General features: G+C 29.0%; 1 protein-coding gene across 1 annotated transcript in view; it reads left to right on the forward strand.

Moving 5' to 3' along the window:
• Positions 1–18107, forward strand: part of LOC129976736 (forkhead box protein K1-like) — a 69715-nt gene that overhangs the window by 42951 nt on the left and 8657 nt on the right. The window contains exons 2-6 of the mRNA XM_056090455.1: positions 5981–6193; positions 6913–7255; positions 9764–9960; positions 12872–13086; positions 14123–14281. Coding sequence (XP_055946430.1) covers positions 5981–6193; positions 6913–7255; positions 9764–9960; positions 12872–13086; positions 14123–14281 — 1127 coding nt within the window. The remainder of the gene's footprint in view (positions 1–5980; positions 6194–6912; positions 7256–9763; positions 9961–12871; positions 13087–14122; positions 14282–18107) is intronic.

The raw sequence follows: 18107 nt of genomic DNA on the forward strand, positions 1-18107 counted from the left end.
CCCGCAATGAAAGCTGTGCCTAAGTACAGCATACGCCCGCCGTTTCCACACCCTCCCCATGCGCATTTAATTAGTGCATAATCCAAATGGCATAGTGGATAAATTTCCGTCTCTTCTAATTGCCCATCAGTCTATTTAAAGTAGAGAAAATTTGGCCGGGTGGATATCAGACTTTCTAGTCCATTCCATGCCCATTCTGATCTGTTTTTTAAACATGTTTACTTCACATGTTTTCATGATCGTAAGAATAGAATTTTGTAATCGATTTTTTTCTTCTTCCGATTATTTCCTCTGTAGTAAAAGTTCTGAAATTTTGTACAATTTGGGGTTCCTGTTGACAATAGAATATTTATTTAATTATAAACATAGAAACAATAAGAAAAGACTAAATATCCTTCTATGAATATTCTATTCTTTTTAAATTCCGAATAAAAATCCAATTATGATTCCCATTTAGTCAAGGCTCTTATACTTGTACCTCGCGTTATTACAAATTTTGTTGTAACTTTTCAGATTTTTAGTAAAAGAAGTATTTTACTAAAAAAAATTAATATTTATTTTGGAAAGCCGCTACTCCATGGGCGTGACATGGAATGAGGATCCGGTTTTAGACTATTAAATTTGTCTGCGAATAAGTTGTTTATCCTCCATTCTTTTTAGAATAGATATTTTCTTATTGCATCCACTATTATGTTCTAAATTAATAGATTTAACCCTTTATAGTTCTATTCTTACCATCTGTAAAAGATTTTTTATGAGGACTCAAAGTATTTTCAATTGATAAATAGGGTAATCGGATGCTTAAAATTTGATTGAGCTGCTGTAATAGCTCGGAAATACATTAAGTTAAACATAATTTAAATTCAAAAGTGGTTATATATGCTTACCACTACCCGTTCACAATGTAAGGGGTTTCGCAGCGACGTTAAGTTTCAGCGTTTCTCATTAAATTTAAACACTTGAAAAGGTTTTCAGACATGAAATACCACTGTGTTATGTTCCTTAAGTCTAAAATATATTTTATTTGTTATTGAATTTATTTAATTTAAATTCAACATTTATTTTGATAAAGGAACAAAAACTTTTCATGCAGTTGGAATTTCTTAAAATTCGAAATCTTCCTGTCATTGATTTTATGCATTTTTTTTTTACTTCATTTTTGAGGCACTAATTATTTCAATACTGTAATTTGTGAAGCTTTAGTTTATTTTTTAAAGCATTACATGGCAAAAATGTTTTAAATAAAATTGCATCAGATTGCTGATGTAATGTAGCAATCCACTCAGCCAACTTAATAAATGCAAAATAAGCTTCAAACTTTAATGTAAGTCATTATTGAATATGAATTCCGTGATTTCTAACTAAAAACCATATAATGTTGTTTAAAATTACCTAAAATTGAGTGGTAAGTATGCTTACCACTTTCAGTTTTCCCTGAACGATCTCTGATAAGAATATTTGCCACCCCTTATTTCATTAATTAAATGGCAAATCAAAGACCTTTTGATGTTTTAGTATTTGCATTATCAGTTTATCATGATATAACCGTAAAAATTTTTATTTTCAAATGTCCCAGAATTATGCTCTATAAAAGGTTAAAGCTGAAGAGTTGTTGAAATAAAATATACACTTTATTCGATGTACATGTAAAACCTAATAAAAATTCACGTTCTTAAATTGTGAATTTAAAAAATTGCGTTTCATTTATCAATATTTGGTATAATTATTATTGACATGCTTAAAATTTTTTACGTAACTAAAGCACTTGCTAAGGGTTTTTTTCCCCCATTGTCTAAAAAACTTTTATTAATTAATTAGCTTTGAATTAGATATGACATCTTCTGCCGTGCCTTTTGATTGATTGTTTTTTTTCTAAAGGATATTTTTTCCCTCAAATTTAAATCAATCATTATTGCGACCCAGTTTTGCAATATGCTTATTATAATTACGGTTTTCTATCTATTTACCTTCCGATATTTACTGAGACGCTCAAAAAAAAAAAATGAAATATTAACCTAGTTATTTTTCTAAAAGTTTTAGGTAACCACTCCACTAGGTAACAGTTGTGCCCGGTATTTATTATAATAAATAACGGACATAACTGTTTTCTGCTCTTTAAAAAAAAAAAAAAAATGGCTACGCAATCAGTTTCTACTGTAAACATATACTTCGCATCATAAAAAATTGTTTAGGCAGGCTGTTTTGAACTCAAGTGTATTGCTTGAACTCGCCCTAAAAAAATCGAGAACATCGTGAACTTTCTTCCGCTGTATCTTTTAACCGCGTGCAAGCAACTGGAAACAAACTTCGGCTAAAAGGAAAGCGTTACGTGCCGTTATTCAGATTGGTATTGTGCAATACAACGAACCTTACGGCTATTAATGGGGAGTTCATTTCGATTCCAGCTAAAATGTCAAGGCGTGTTTGAAAAAACTAGTCTGTTTGCTATTGTCAGTTCAAGTAACCAGTTCGCGTTTCAGACGTTTGTTGATGTTGGCAAACCTCACCTTTTCTCAAATTGTTTGTAAACAGGCTTTCAGCCGTGACGTCAGAAAATGACACGGTTTATCACTGGATGATTTATACTTTGTTTTGTTCTTTCTTTGCCTGCTGTTCTGTTTATTCGTGCAGACGATTCCCCCCCCCCCACCCTGTGATTTATCTTTCATGCACTCCTCCCTATCATCTTTTCGTTTATCAATACGAACGACAAAATAGATACGTGTTATGTAAATTGTTCTTTTATATGTGTACTTTATCGGTTGTTGGAAATCTAAAAATTCTGTCAGGGTGAGAAAAATTGCCCTTTAATAGTTATAAAAGGGAAATAATTCTAAGCATTTGAAAGAAGAAAAAAAAGTTAAATTTGTCGAACAAAAGTTGCTAAATATTTTGTTACTTTTTTTTTTATTTTTTTATTTTGCGAAATATTTTTTATCGTAAAACTTACTCATGGAATATGCTTGTATAAGTCCCTTAACTTAAGAGTCATTAATTCAAAATGAATAATAGAAATGTCTTCAAACAAGGCAAAGGAAGATAGAGATATTACATGTTATATTCTGAATAATATATATTAAATATTGTTTGATTTAATAACTGTCATCGAACTTATTTTATTATTGAGATTATTTTCTCATATTCATATACTGATTATTTTAATTATAGAGAAGTCATTTCTACTCATCCATATCGTTTTCAAAACATTTATTAAGAGAAAAGGGGGACTGTTGTTTATATCTGAGATATTTTATCCGCTTCCCAGTCACCCGATCGAATCGCACACACATAAATTTAACTCATTTTTATTCAAAAGCTAGTACCCGGCGTGTTGCTGCCGCAGAACAGTTAATTTTGGAAATATAATTTAACATTTCAAATAGCTATCTTGTTTTATTAGGAATGATAGAATGATATTTGGTTCGTGCCACGTGTTGAGATTCTGAAGCACTTGAATTTGCAATTCGTAAACGATCTGCTTCTTTGCTCGCTTGTCGTTCCTCGTTTGTTTGAGAAGTTCGAATTCGCTTATTTCTACGTGCTGCGCTGGTAGATAGATCTACTAGGTGACGAACGTTTCGGAGGCATATTTTTTGATGAAGCAATTAACAAAATGTATGCTTCTATAACTGAAATATCGTTTGTCGATTCATTGAATAGAAAAATTTCTATTTTCACTGGAAAATTTCTATTATATATAATTTAACCTTGATCGGCATCGATAATAATAATTTTGTGTGTGTGAACTCTGAATAATATGTGCGGTTCATTGCAGCTTAAATATTGTGCACTTTGAATGGCAAAATCTTGTGTAAATAACTATTCATTAATGAAAAAAAAAAAAAATAATTAGCGCTTTCACTAAATATTTTCGATTTCATTTCACTCATATTGATTGGCATCGATGACAATCTTATTTTGTTTGATATATGTTCGATTCAATCCGAATGTGCATGAGCAGTTTGCCGTTCACTGGTTGTCAATTTTAAATTTATGTTGAATCAAAGAAACGTATGAAACGATTTCTTTGTAAATTTTATTGTGTTTAAAATAAATATTAATAATTGTACTATGCCTGTATAACCTTCACGCAAGTACAAGCAGTAAGTTGGCAAAGTGGCGCATAAAATACGCACATTCATTCATTTTTAAAAATTAGATATATACTCAAAAAAAATTAATATATATTTCCTTATAAGACTATGTTTATTATATCATTTCAACTTTGATCAAAAATATTATAAACATATTCTTATATGCAAATATAAATTCTTTTTTTTTTTTCTGTTTTATAAATGTTGTTCTGATAAAATTCTAATAAAATATTCATCGACTAAAAATTCTTTCAAAACCTCTATATTTTTGGAATACAACTTATTTCTGTTGGTATTCTTTCAGTTGAAAATAGTTGTTGCTCCTGTCGCTATGGATTCAATGAATTTTGATAGCGACTGATAACCAATGACCGAATTTGGGTAAAATCGACTTTATCACAACAAGTGAAAGGATGCTTGTCTCAAGGCTATCTATAATTTAATCTAAAAATAATTCAATAATTGTTGCTTATCGGTAGTTATTTCTTAGCAATTTACTTGTGTACTGTTCGTAGTAGTTTTTTTTAAATATTATTATTACTATTTATGTTTATTGTATAATATGTATGTATGTTATGTTTATGATAACGCGTGTCGCATTTGAATATATCAAGTATACTTCACTCATTTCGGCGTTAGTTGAAGTGCTTTCTTTAATACATTCGTCCTCGTTGGAAGCATCAGTGTTTATTATTTGGTATTGCTCATTTAAAAAAAAAAAAAAAAAAAAATAAGCTCTCAATTTTGCATTGAGACGTTGTGACGTTGCATTGGTGCGTTTTAAGTAATTTTTCATACCTGTTAGGAATTTCAGTTTTGTCTTTAACGCTCATCGCCCCCCCCCCCAATATAAAATCCGTTTTGCTTTTGTAATTCAATCGCAGGCGGCAGTGGTTTATAGCTGTTCAATAGATTTCGAGCCAAAGCTGGCAGTGTGGCTGTTCCTTAATTTTTTACTAAGAGCATCTGTAGAAACAATATTTTTTAATTCTGCCTTGTCTACTTTAGTCTGGATTCTAATTTCATTCGCTCTGGACAATGTTGCATAGCACTTGGATCAATAATAATTCGACCAACTTTGTCAAAACTCTGACTTTGTAACTTATTGATGGTCATAATCACTGGAAAGTGCAACATATTTAGCTTTTCTTTTCAAATTCGCAGATTCCCACTCCATCTCTCTTCGCATCCCCCCCCCTCCTTCATCTGATATCGTTTGACGAACCCCTGATATTTAGATATTATTTAGCCGAAATTGCTAGCCAAGAATTGAAAATTTTCGGTTATTCATTAGGGTTGCCACAAATTGTATCTAAACGTAGAATTAACACATGTTTTTTGTAAACGGTTCACCGTCAAGTGTGATAAAAAAAAAAACTTATTACGATAATAATAATTTTATTAAATATTTCAAATAATACAAAACAAACCTCGAATATCTGGGATCGGGCGACTCGCTATCTACCAATCACAAAGCAAAAGAAGCATAATGTTTACATAGCGCATTTTTTTTATATAATTATGCATTTATAATTTCATTTAGATACATTTTCTAATCTTATACCCAGAACAAAACTTTACTGACAAATATATATAATATATTTCCCCCTTTCGAGGTGATGTTTAAGAAGCGCTATACAGTCATAACATAATACATAACAATAAAATTTAGAAAATATCAAGAATTGTTAAAATAAAAATTTTGATATAAACTACTGTTTTGATTAAATTTTAATAAAAGATAAAATAAATAATTTGTTGAAAATGGATTTTACAATTATAAATGTTATTTATGAATTAATTCCTGAAGTATATATTATTTTAATTATAATATGCATTATTAAATACTTTAAATATTGAAAATTCTTTTTTTTTTCCCTTCCTAGGTGCATTTTTAGGTTTCCTAGTACAAATATAAAAATAGTATTTCAATCTTTAATTGATGAAAGCAGTCCTCCTCGGCGTTCCATACGTGAATTTATGCCTCAAAAACCAATGACACCATTAAGGATAAAAATACCTGACTCAGATATTCCTCATTTACCTGGTCCGGAAGCTCATTTCATGAGTCCAGCACCTTCACCGACTGGTACAATAAGGTTTGTAAAATTAAGCATAATGATATACTTTTTTTATAAATGTGTCTATATAATTAATGAACCACATGTTGTAGCTGAAATAACTGTGTTCATTTTTTCGGAAGGCTTGATTGTTAGCATTATAAAAAAAAATATTTATCCTAATTATTATGATCAGTTTGGAATCTGTCCCTTCCCCCTTTCCCCAATAATTTTAAAGATTTCCTGTGCTGACCATAATATTTTAGCTAATATTTTGAGATGTGATCACTGAATAAGGTTTATAGTTGAGAAATTAGTTTTAGTCATTTGTTTTGCTTTTCTGGAATATATGAAAAATAGCAGACAAGTGATTTAATCTATTAATATTACTTAAACTAGTAAGATTTTCATTGATATAAATTGTGGTTTTGATTAAAGAATATATATATATATATTTTAAATTCTTTAAATGTGAAAATCATAAGTATAAGGGTCTTTTATAAAATTTTAAAATAATTTTCTTAATCTTTAAATTTTTTTTTAATTTTGAAGACAATATTTTTTTATTGCACAGTTTTACTGTATTTTAAAATATGTAATAATATCATATTTATATTTATAAACTTTATAATAATAGTTGAATTGCTATCTGACTCATATGTATATATACAAAAACATTTAATTGTTAAAATTAAACTGTATAATCATTCAGCATATTTTAAATTCAAATTATATTAATTTTGTGGGTTGTTTTTCAGTGCTGCCAATTCTTGCCCTGCTAGTCCCCGAGGTGGCATGGGAAAGAGAAACATCACTAGCGATCTACAAATGGTGGCTGCATATGCAGCTGTAGCTGCTACATCCATAAATGATAAGACTGAACCGAAAATTCTCTCAAACAGTAACAACAACAATAATAACGATGGACAATTTACAAACAATATTGGATCTGGCAAAGATGATAAACCTCCCTATTCTTATGCACAGCTTATTGTGCAGGCTATTTCTTCAGTGCCAGACAAGCAATTGACTCTTAGTGGAATTTATTCATATATTACGAAGAATTATCCATTTTATAGAACAGCTGATAGAAGCTGGCAGGTATTATTAAAAGCATTACATTTTTAAGCAATTATATAGTTATGTATTCTTTACAGGCATTCAAGAAAAACCATCTAAGATTTTATGAAGTGTGTTTGTTTAACAATTACAATACTAAAGACTGGTTTTGTTTTGTATCAGTCTGAATAACTATCTTGTAATAATCAAGTTGTTATTAGATTTACATTGCTATCAACTGAGTGAGTATACCAAATTTGCACAAAAGCAGTTTTGTGGAATTAAGGGAATTTTAGGATTATGGTTGCGTAATTATCTGGTATGATGTGCAACAATAATTGATATTTTATCATAATAATGTATTTAGGTTTCAATACTATCACTGCATTGTGTGAGGCAAAACTCATTCAAACTGCTTTAGCTTTGGACCTATAACTACCAAATATGATATATAGATGTTACTTTTTTGGTAGTAAAGGCTTTCTAAGGAAAAAATCTTTCAAAGTTTTTGTTAGAATTTTTTAAGTAATTTAAAGTAATAGAAATCATGACATTTTCTTTTTTAACATTGAAGCATAATATAGCTCAAAAGTTATTTTTACCTCACTCCCCCCCCTTAAAAATTAGCTTTTCTGTAATATCAATCTTCTGTCTGTACCAATTTTGCTTTAATGCTAAAAAAGTAGTTCTGATCACAATTCTATAACAATGTTCTTCTTTATATATTGCTTGCAGTAAAATGGTAAGATTGTAAATAATGAATGCAAATATTTTAATAATTTTTTTTTTTCTTTTGCTAGTGAACAAAGATAAATATTAAGTCTTTTCAATTCTTTTCTAATTCATTAACAAATTTCTGAACATGACATAGTGCTTAGATGACACCCTCCCCCTTCCGTAAATTATGTGATGAAGCGTTATGAATGTATCAAAAACATTTTGCACAAAATGTTTTTATTCTTATTATTTTAATTTTACGCTTTTGCAGATCAGCTGAATAAAATTTTGCATTTTTCCTCTCCCTCCTCATATTAAAGTATTTCGATTTTTATGTTGAAATTCAATTCGCATCCAGAGCTTAAATTATTCTAAATAAAGTTATGCAGTATTAGGTCTTATTTTACATATTTTTTATAGATGCTGATTAGATTACAATTAAGGGAAATCCAAAGTCTCGTATTAAAATGTAGATTTTTGAGAAGAAATGGCTGTTATAACCTAATGTAAATTTTTAGCTTTAAAATCATTAAAGTTTTCCAGGTTCAGTGTTCTATTCCATTGAAAAAAAAAATTGTGTAAGCATGTCTGGCGAGTTGTAAATCCTCCCAATAATGTTGAGGATATTCGGAGGTTTGAGGAGCGAGTTCCAGCTTCTGTGTCGTCCTCATCATCTTCAAAATTACAAGATCCATAGTGTTATTCTAAAATAAGACAATAATACTATTAAAACTAAACTTCAGGAAAGGTGCATGAAAGTACTTTCTCCCCTCTTAAATAATTGACAAATAAGATCTGTGTCCTCACAATCTGTTCACCTATTCTTGCTCTCTCACATTATTAATAAATCTGTCCATAATTCATACAGTGATACAGCAGAAGAAGAGTATAATACTATCTGTAATATAATTAGATTCGATTTCTTAATGGTTAGAGTATATGTGTCAATCTGTAGGAGAAATAATGTTTTGCCAATAGTTTTTTTTAAAAAAAGCAATGAAATTTTTTAAAGATGTATGTAAGATAGTGCTTAAAATAATTAAAGTTTACGTTGTTTGATATTTTTTTAATATAAATCTTACTAATTCTAAATTACACTGCTTTGAAATCATTATAGTTAAATACAGTTATATTGTGTTCATTCTTTTAAACTCATAGAATAATATTTTTTATTTCAGGTTGTTTCATCTTTGTCAAATTCGTTTTCAATTTAGTGTTACTTGTAAATGATAAAAATATTTGAATTTTTAACATGAATTCTATTGCTTCATAATTATAATACTTTTAAGTTATATGTAAAATTAATTTTAATATTCGTTTAAAATTGTTTAATAAACTAAAATGAAGTTAAGAATTAATAATATTTATAAAATTTTTAACTAAAGCTTAAAGTTTTGTATGATTTGTCTTCATAATTAACAATAAACATACCGGTAATTCATTGATACATTGGGGAAAGATCTTTTGACCGCTCAATAGATTTAGTGTTAATTGATTTATAAAGTTTTGTTTCATTTTGGAATCTGTCACTTATGTTTGAAACAGTTTATCTAAAAGCATTCTGTTTCTGAAAAGTACTAGACATTTTTATTTAGAATAATTGATGTAATCTTAAGGGTATTTACATTTTATCATCACGCTTGCATATTCATAATTTTAAAGCTATTAATATGCATCTGTTAATATTGTTTAGGCTAATAACAATTTGTTTTCAGAAACAGAACTATTATAAGTTTGAGATCAATAGAATAAAAGTTGAAAAATAATTCCTATATTTATTTTGCTGTATTTAGGTGTAATACCTTGTGATTACTGAAGCTGACTGTTTTTCAGAACTCCATCCGTCACAATTTGTCTTTGAATCGTTATTTTGTGAAAGTGCCAAGATCCCAAGAAGAACCTGGTAAAGGTTCTTTCTGGAGGATTGATCCTCAGTCTGAAGCGAAACTTATTGAACAAGCATTTAGAAAAAGACGGCAAAGGGGTGTTCCTTGTTTCCGGCCTCCCCCATATGGAGGTCTGGCATCTAGGTATGTTATCTTTGATGCAGGATTATTATAGTAATACTGGTTTTTTTTTTTTTTTCATGTTTCTTAAATTTGGAAGTATCTGCTATCTTATATACTCATTTTTCAACTATTTTTAATACAAATATATTGTCCAGAAATTAATTGTGAGGGTAATATTGTTATATAACATAGAACATACTTGATAGTCTAGATGCTGTGCAATCTTATTTAATTTCATTTTATGTAAAAAAAAATGAAAATTTGTAGTTTTGACATTCTATTTCAAGACCCTGTTGACAGAAATTTTAGCAATAGAAAGAATATGCAACAGCTTATCTAAATTCCTTACATTTCGTGAGTCATTTTCTTTCACTCTGTTGATTTCTCATTTCTTACAATTTAATATACCATATTGTAATTTTGAACCTGATGCTTCAAATATTTGTTTAATAGCCAATAGTTATATCAAAAGATCCTGCTGATCACTATGCACTTTCATTTGCTACCTAACATACAAAGTGGTCAAAATTAAAACACCCCTACTCTGAGCTCTCTATACAGTGAACTACTCAGAACTACTACTTTGAACATACTATTCAAAATGTAGGGAGACACGAAAAAAAAATTAGTTCCAGAAATGCCAATAGATGGCACTGTATAAAAATATGCTGAAAAGACTCAAAACACACATTTTATTCAGACATATCAAATATTCAATCACAAGGATCTTATTTGTGCAAGGGAAAACTGCACAATAGGGTTCTCTTCTTCTGTATTCTGTAAAATCTGCATTCTGTGGACAGCTAGTTCAACTGTGGATTGTAATGGGTCGATTGAGAGGCTTCTCGCATGCAGAGTGATACTGTTTTTCAAATCTTCCAAGGTTACCGGAGGTCCTCGGTAAAGAAGATTTTTTAAGTATATCCAAAGCCAAAAATCACAGGGATTAAGATGTGTAGAACAAGAGGGTTAGGTTGCCAGAAACGCATGACTAATTACTCTATTATCAATAAGATGTTGCCGAAAAAACTGCTGTACGCAGAGACCAATGTGTGGAGATGCTTCATCTTGTATAAAGGTAATTGAATCAAAACATTAGTGCTGTTGCATTTGGGGCACAACAAAATTTTGGAGCATGTTTTGGTATCTCCTGGTTCTTTGCGTAAATTCTCAAGTCAGCAAAACTCTCAAAATGCAGCTGCAGCATTTTTTTTTTTTTTTTTCCCCCCCCATAAAACAACTTTACAAACAAGGCACGAAGCCGAGCCATTGCTAATAAGAATGATATATTTTCTATTGTACATTGCCATCTATTGGTTTTTCTGGAACTATTTTATTTTCCATGTAATCTGTTCCCTATGTTTTGTCCCTATGAATAGTATGTTCAACAATTTTGGAGCCTTTACGCTGATGGTGTTTCAATTTTGACCTAAATACAACAATTCACAAAGTGTAATCTCTAGAACTCAAGGTGTAAATTAATCTTAGCAGAATGGTGAAAATCAAAAATAGAAACCTTTTTGATAATTTAGGGAAGCATAAGTCAATTTTTATAAAACTCTTCAATAACTAATCTAATTCTTTAACTTAATTGTTTTTTGCTATTGAATTTTTGAAAAGATTTGTACATCTAAGGAGAGTGTTAGTAAAAATATCTTCTTTTTTTTTCCATGTTGCTATACTGTGGACAAGTTTTGAAATATTATTAAATATAAAAAGAAATAAAACTGATTGATATCTTTTGCTTTTGTCATGGTGCTTAAAAGTTATAGAAAGTAAAGAAAATCGACTGTTTAATGAAAATTTATTTCATTTATTTAAGGGAACATTTCTTGCTTATTTAATGAAAGAATTCACATTCAGAATATTTTAGCTCTAATTATAAAATAATTAATCTCTAAAAGTATAGCATCTGAAACAGTAAAAAATAATATTATTAAGCAGTTTAGGGTTGCTCTTCAGCTTTACCCAAATGATCAATAATTCATAATTACAATTGATGTAAACTTGTTTATTTTAAAATTGAGAATGAGAAAATTTAATGAGTTTTTCATATTTTCTTGTTCCACCTATTTCTCTTTGATACTTCCATCGATACATTTATTATCTTCAGTAAAGGAGTATAATTTTGAGATTGTAATTTTCATTTTTTTCTATCCATATCAAAAACACTTCATTTTCCATCATTTGATTGAATGAACAAAATGTGGTTAAAAATATAATCTGCATGCATTTGTTTTGCACAATTTAGAAAAATTGTTATTTTTTACATTCTGTTTGGGTTATTATATCTTTTCGAGATCTAAGTAATTCTATTTATCATTATTAAAATGACGTTTTTCTATGTATTCCTGCTTTCTGCCAAACTGCACACTCAGTTTGATTGGAGAAAAGTTTGATGGAAAGTAAGATGGCAAGATGAGCAATGAATTAATAGATTTAATTGAAAAAAGATGAATCTATAATAAATAAAAAAATTGTTGTACTTAATTTTCTAGGTGATAAATAATAATTTCAGCATGAAAAGGTAAAAGACGAATATTTTTGTTTAATAATTAGAATATTTGTTTATATGGACTGATTTTCATATTAAGATTTTTATTGGATGAGAATAATGGAAGGTATTTGATCGCCTCATAGAAACTAAGTTTTATTTTCTGTTTGAATGCTTTTTGTGTTTGCAACTTAACTCTTTGCACTTTGTTATTGTGCGCTTTATTTTATTCATATCTATGTAGAATTGACATTAATTTAAACTGATATTCATATTTCGAATAATATAATCTTATAGTTATGTATTCTCTAATTTTATTATTTAAATATACTTATTATTTATTTTCATAACCAGGCTTACAAGAAGAACTTCTGTATTCCCATTATAAAGTACTTAGTTGCATAATATTACAGAAATTTCCTTTTTGTTTTCTTTTAGGTCAGCCCCAGCCTCTCCTACCCATGGAGGTATGAGTGGCCTGGTAACCCCAGATTCATTATCTAGGGAACCTAGCCCTGCCCCTGAAATGCTTAATCAAGACTCTGAGGTCAATTCATCATATACCTCAAATCTTCAGTTTTCATCATCTAGAACCTTCTTACCAGTTCATGTGGCAGAGTCTAGGCAGAATTTGTCAAATCCGGGATCACCTGGTGGGTGTGAATTTCATAATAAGATCACTTGAGATAAAATGAACATTGCAGCTAAAGGCTTATATTAAATGGGATATATGTGTGATATGTATTGTGTATGAAATATGCATTTTGTTCTATTGCAAAGTGTTTCTATTTCTTGAAGAACTATATATATTTTGATTGAATACTATCTTCTAAACATCAAAATTTCAGAAAGATTGCAAATTTTAAAAAATAGATAAAAAAATTTTTCCTTTGTCAGTAATTCCTGATGAATTTCTAATACAAACAACAGTAATCCTGATAAACAGTGTAGAATTACTAATTAGAAATATATCCACTCTTCTTTTTACATTTATTGAAATTCTGTTGTTTATTTATTATTTGTAAAGCGTCTTAAGCTTAGCAGAATAACCAATTACAAAATTAACTCGCCCCACTCTAATTTAATAAATCAATTTATCTTTTCCTTTTATCCACGAGTATGCATTTTTAAGAGTATTTGATTTTGTTATGTCAAACTATTTAAATTTTAGCCATATACAAATTTAATAAAAAGAAATTGTACAATTATTAAGTGAAAAAATTACTTATTTCTATGAATATATATAATTTACCTTACTGTCTTTAACGCTTTACAGTTCGAAGATCTCATCAATCTTAATAAATACATGCAAAGTTATTCAATACTAAAAACGAAATGCTTTATTTTTGTCTTATGTGGATTATTGATACTTAATGAGAAAGCTGCTCTCTAAGCAGAAAATATTCTACAAAAGCAGTTTCTTAAAACATAAAATTTTTGTACACCTTAAATTTGATGGTTACTAATATGAAACTTTGATTTTGATTAGGGACTTACTGCAAAATCTGTTACACTAAGTTTCTTATTGTTTACATTTTTGGTTTGGTTAAATACATTTTGTTGTATTTTTTTCTTCAATATTTTCGTTAATTTAAATCGTTTTACGAATATTTTTTTTTGTTGTTGTTGTTTAAGTTTTGTTTTTACTTTTTTTGGTTAATTTTTTTTGTATGATTTTTTGTCTCGAAGGAAGCTACATGAACAATAATTCAGCTCCACAGAACATAAGCAGTAGCCTGCAGCCATCAACCCATTACATAAAGCCAAGGGTTTATTTTCCACAGCCTTTAAATATGATTAGCAATGGTGTTATAAATAATGGAACATATGAGGATCATCATGGGTGTGGTGAGTGGAGCTTTCATAGTTAAGCTGATCTGATAAATTGAGTAATTAGCATTGTATGATTTTATTTATGCTGTTATTAAATGACAAGTTACTTGTTTCTATGAATATAAATAGCCATAAGTGCTTTACTGTTAAAAAATCTAATACAGTATGCCCAAAATTTAGAAATGTGTATAGGGTGAATCAAAAGTTTTTTTGCCAATTTTAAAATTATATTACCACACTTGGTGGTCCCAAGATAATGGATTGTTGTGATCTGTTGGTAAGATCTCTATTTTGGAAAATTTTGTTGGAGAAAGGATTATTAATTCTGGTGTTATCATCATCATATGGGGGGAGAGATAATGATCATGACTGTTCAAAATTTATCCTTGCGTAATTCAAAACCAAATGCTTTTAAAACTTAATTGGATTACTCCTTACTCAGATAAGCAAATTTATGCGTCCTTTGAGGGGGGGGGGAATGGCAAATCTTCCTTTCATTTTCCTAAGGAAAACATCCTGGATTCTGGACAGAAAAATGAATTTCCACAAGTTGTCCTGATATTTTTCCTTTGGGCGGTCTCCTTCACATCATATATTCCTAGAAATCATTGCTATAACAATGATTTCACCATATTTATTGGATGTCAATAATGGTTTTGCATTGACCCAAACTCTCTATTATGATCGTCTGAATGAAACAAATCAGAACATCCATATTGGAGAGTTTCCTAATCATGGGAATAAATATACAAATGCTTAAGATTTAGCGTCTCTATTGTACTTACACTTTCCCACCCCTTATCTAATAAGAATGCATGCTGCTCCTGAGACAAATCTTATAGGGCTTGGAACTTAAATCTTCCATATGCAAAATTATATTAAGGTAACTGCCTACATTCAAGGCAATTTTTTTAAAGGCTATTTTTTAAGCTTTAATTTATGTTTTCTAGTTAAATTGTGTATAAAAATAATAAACATCTATAAAAAAATTTCTGTGAGTGTCCCATTTTATTTTAATTGACGAATTTGATGTAAATTTTAGCAAAATTTAACCAAAATGGTTAACACTCTACATAAAATTCTAATTCAGCAATTAAAGTTTCCTTACACACAGCATACATAACATAGTTATCTTCAAAATGAACTAAAATCTAAGAGATTAATTAAAAAGCAAAAATATTATGAAGGTTTTTATGTTGCAATATAGATGTTATTCTTAAATTTTCAGCTATTTTCTAACAAAAAAGGCTATAAGTAAAAAGGTATTTACTGTACATCAAAACTTTTAGTTCATTTCATTGACAATAGTATAAAGAACATTTCCTGAAAATTTCATTAGAAAATATTAATTAATACTGGAGATGTCATGCTAATGGTTTACAACTTCTATTGAAAAAATTATTTTGAGAAAAACGAGTATAAAGTTTACAGTTAAGGTAAAAAAAAAATAAAAAAATATTTCCTCTTCATAAAACAGTCTAAAATTCTCCACATTTACAAGCTAAAAGACAGGCCTACCTTTTCTGTCATTCCAGAGAGCAGAGATTCACTGTTAGTTAACTACAAAAAAATCCATTTATGAATTGACTCCATTAAAGAATGCTGAACTCATTCTGCATGAAAAGATTATATTGAATTTATAACATACAGTAATACTCTGCTCAATTCTGTGTGTAGAACATTGATGAAAAAAAAAAGAAAATCGTAGTGCTCTAGAGTTTGCATTGTTTTTGCCTTAAGTTACAGATTCATCTTTGGACTTTGACACTGCATGTTTGAGCTGATCTCTAGCAGTTATATAGCCAGTCCCAAAATTGAGTATACACCTGAACATATAAACTATGTGTTTACTTAACAGGCTAAATGTTACTTTAGAGAAACTGTGTTTTTTACTAATGTTATTTGGGCTCAACCTCTACCAACATATGAAGAAAAAAAATTATGTAACCAAATTTATTTTTATATAAAAATTAATAAATATAGTACTTAGATAAAAAAAATTCACAAAAAATGAGTATTACAATTTTATTAATATTGTTTCAATAAGCAAATTAATATTTAGTTTCAAAACTTGTCGCCTGGATGACAACTTGTAATTGCTTAGGCAGGGATATGACTGGCTTTGTGGTTGATTCAACTGAAATTTTGGCCCATTCTTCCATCAAAATTTTCTTAAGAGCCTCTTTATTTATCACATCCTGTTCGTGGATGGATTTCTCATAGATCATAAGTTTTCTATTATATTTAAGTCTGGAGATTAGAGTGGCATGTGCAGCTTTTACTTGCAGTGATACAACAAGTGTTACTTGATAATCCTTGAAATATGCTTCAGATCATTGTCTTGCTGAAAGATGAAGTTTGACCCTAATCTTAATTTATTGATATATTTTTGTAAGATATTCTTTAAAATGTCAAGATATACCTATCTATTCATAATGTCATCAATGAAAACAAGCTTTCCTACTCCATTTTTTTGCCATACAACCTGAAATGAAGATGGATCCACCACCATACTTAACCATTTTTATTGCATTCTTAGGAATCAGTTCTTTTCCAACTTCTCTCCACACTTTTTACTGTCCATCACTTCCATATTATTACATTTTGCATTCATCAGAGAAAATATCATATTTACAGAAAGATTCTGGCTTTGAAATATATTCTTTTGCAGAAGAGTACCTCTTTTTTTCTGTTAGTGCAACTAGTGAGTGGCTTCAGTATCGGATTATAGCCATGAAATCCTGCTTTATGTAGAACATGTCTAAAAATTTCAGCTGACAGTTTTTTTCCAGTTGTTGAGGGCATAAATGTGCGAGTTTTGGAGCAATTAATTTTGAATTTTTCTACTCTGAAGATATAATCCTCTTTGCAGTAATGCTCAAAATGCTTTTATATCCTTTTCCTAGAATATTGGCCACACATCCAATTCTGTGATACTTCTGAGTATTTTTTGGACACAACCATGACTTTTCTCAATCAATAAAGCAATTTCTCAAAGAAATTTGTCATCTTTTGGCCACTTAATGATTAAACGTACATTCTCAGAAGTTTTTCTCCTAGAATTCATTTCGTAAGTTTTTTTATGGTGAAAAAAGTAATTGCATTTGTAAAAATATTATTATTACATTTATATGCTTTGAATGCAACTGCAGAATGCTTTACAGAAAACCATCAGAAAAAGTGGTGATTAACTGACAGATTCTTTAGATGTCAATTTAATTTTTTGTTTACCGAAAGAAAATTAAAAAATTGAAATATTCTGAAGACTTTGTGTTTTTCATTTTTTAGCCCAATATACTTCTTAATATATACTTTAACATTTATGTAAATATTAAGATTAAATGGTAAATTTGTGTAATATTTTTTACACCTTTAAAGAAGAGAGTGATTGGTGTATACTCTATTTTGAAACTTGCTGTATTTTGATGGTATGTGATAAAGATGAAGAGCAGTCTATTCTGCACTATAGGAATATCTGTGTAGAAACTAATATTGAATGCCACAATTAAAAAATAAGTCAGAATTAATTTCAATAGATTAATTCTTGCTCTTTTTTTATGTGCATGTTTCTGTTGTAAAACCATATTTATAAGTATTTTTTTTAATTGACTTTTAATAATCATAGTTAATTTTTAAAAATTTATTTCTTTAGAATTATTTTGAGCTTTTAGTTTTTTATGTTGACCATTTTTGTAGAATTTTTTTAAAGATTGTTCATTTTCTTTTTTCTCTTTTATTATTATTATTTTATAAGAACAGAATTGCATTTATCTGTAGACATTTTAAATGAGGTTAAATTCATCATATTGTTTTTAAATAGTTTTTATAAAGCATTTGGTGT

The sequence above is a fragment of the Argiope bruennichi genome, chromosome 7 (assembly GCF_947563725.1).
Source record: "Argiope bruennichi chromosome 7, qqArgBrue1.1, whole genome shotgun sequence".
In the NCBI taxonomy this organism is placed as follows: Eukaryota; Metazoa; Arthropoda; class Arachnida; order Araneae; family Araneidae; genus Argiope; species Argiope bruennichi.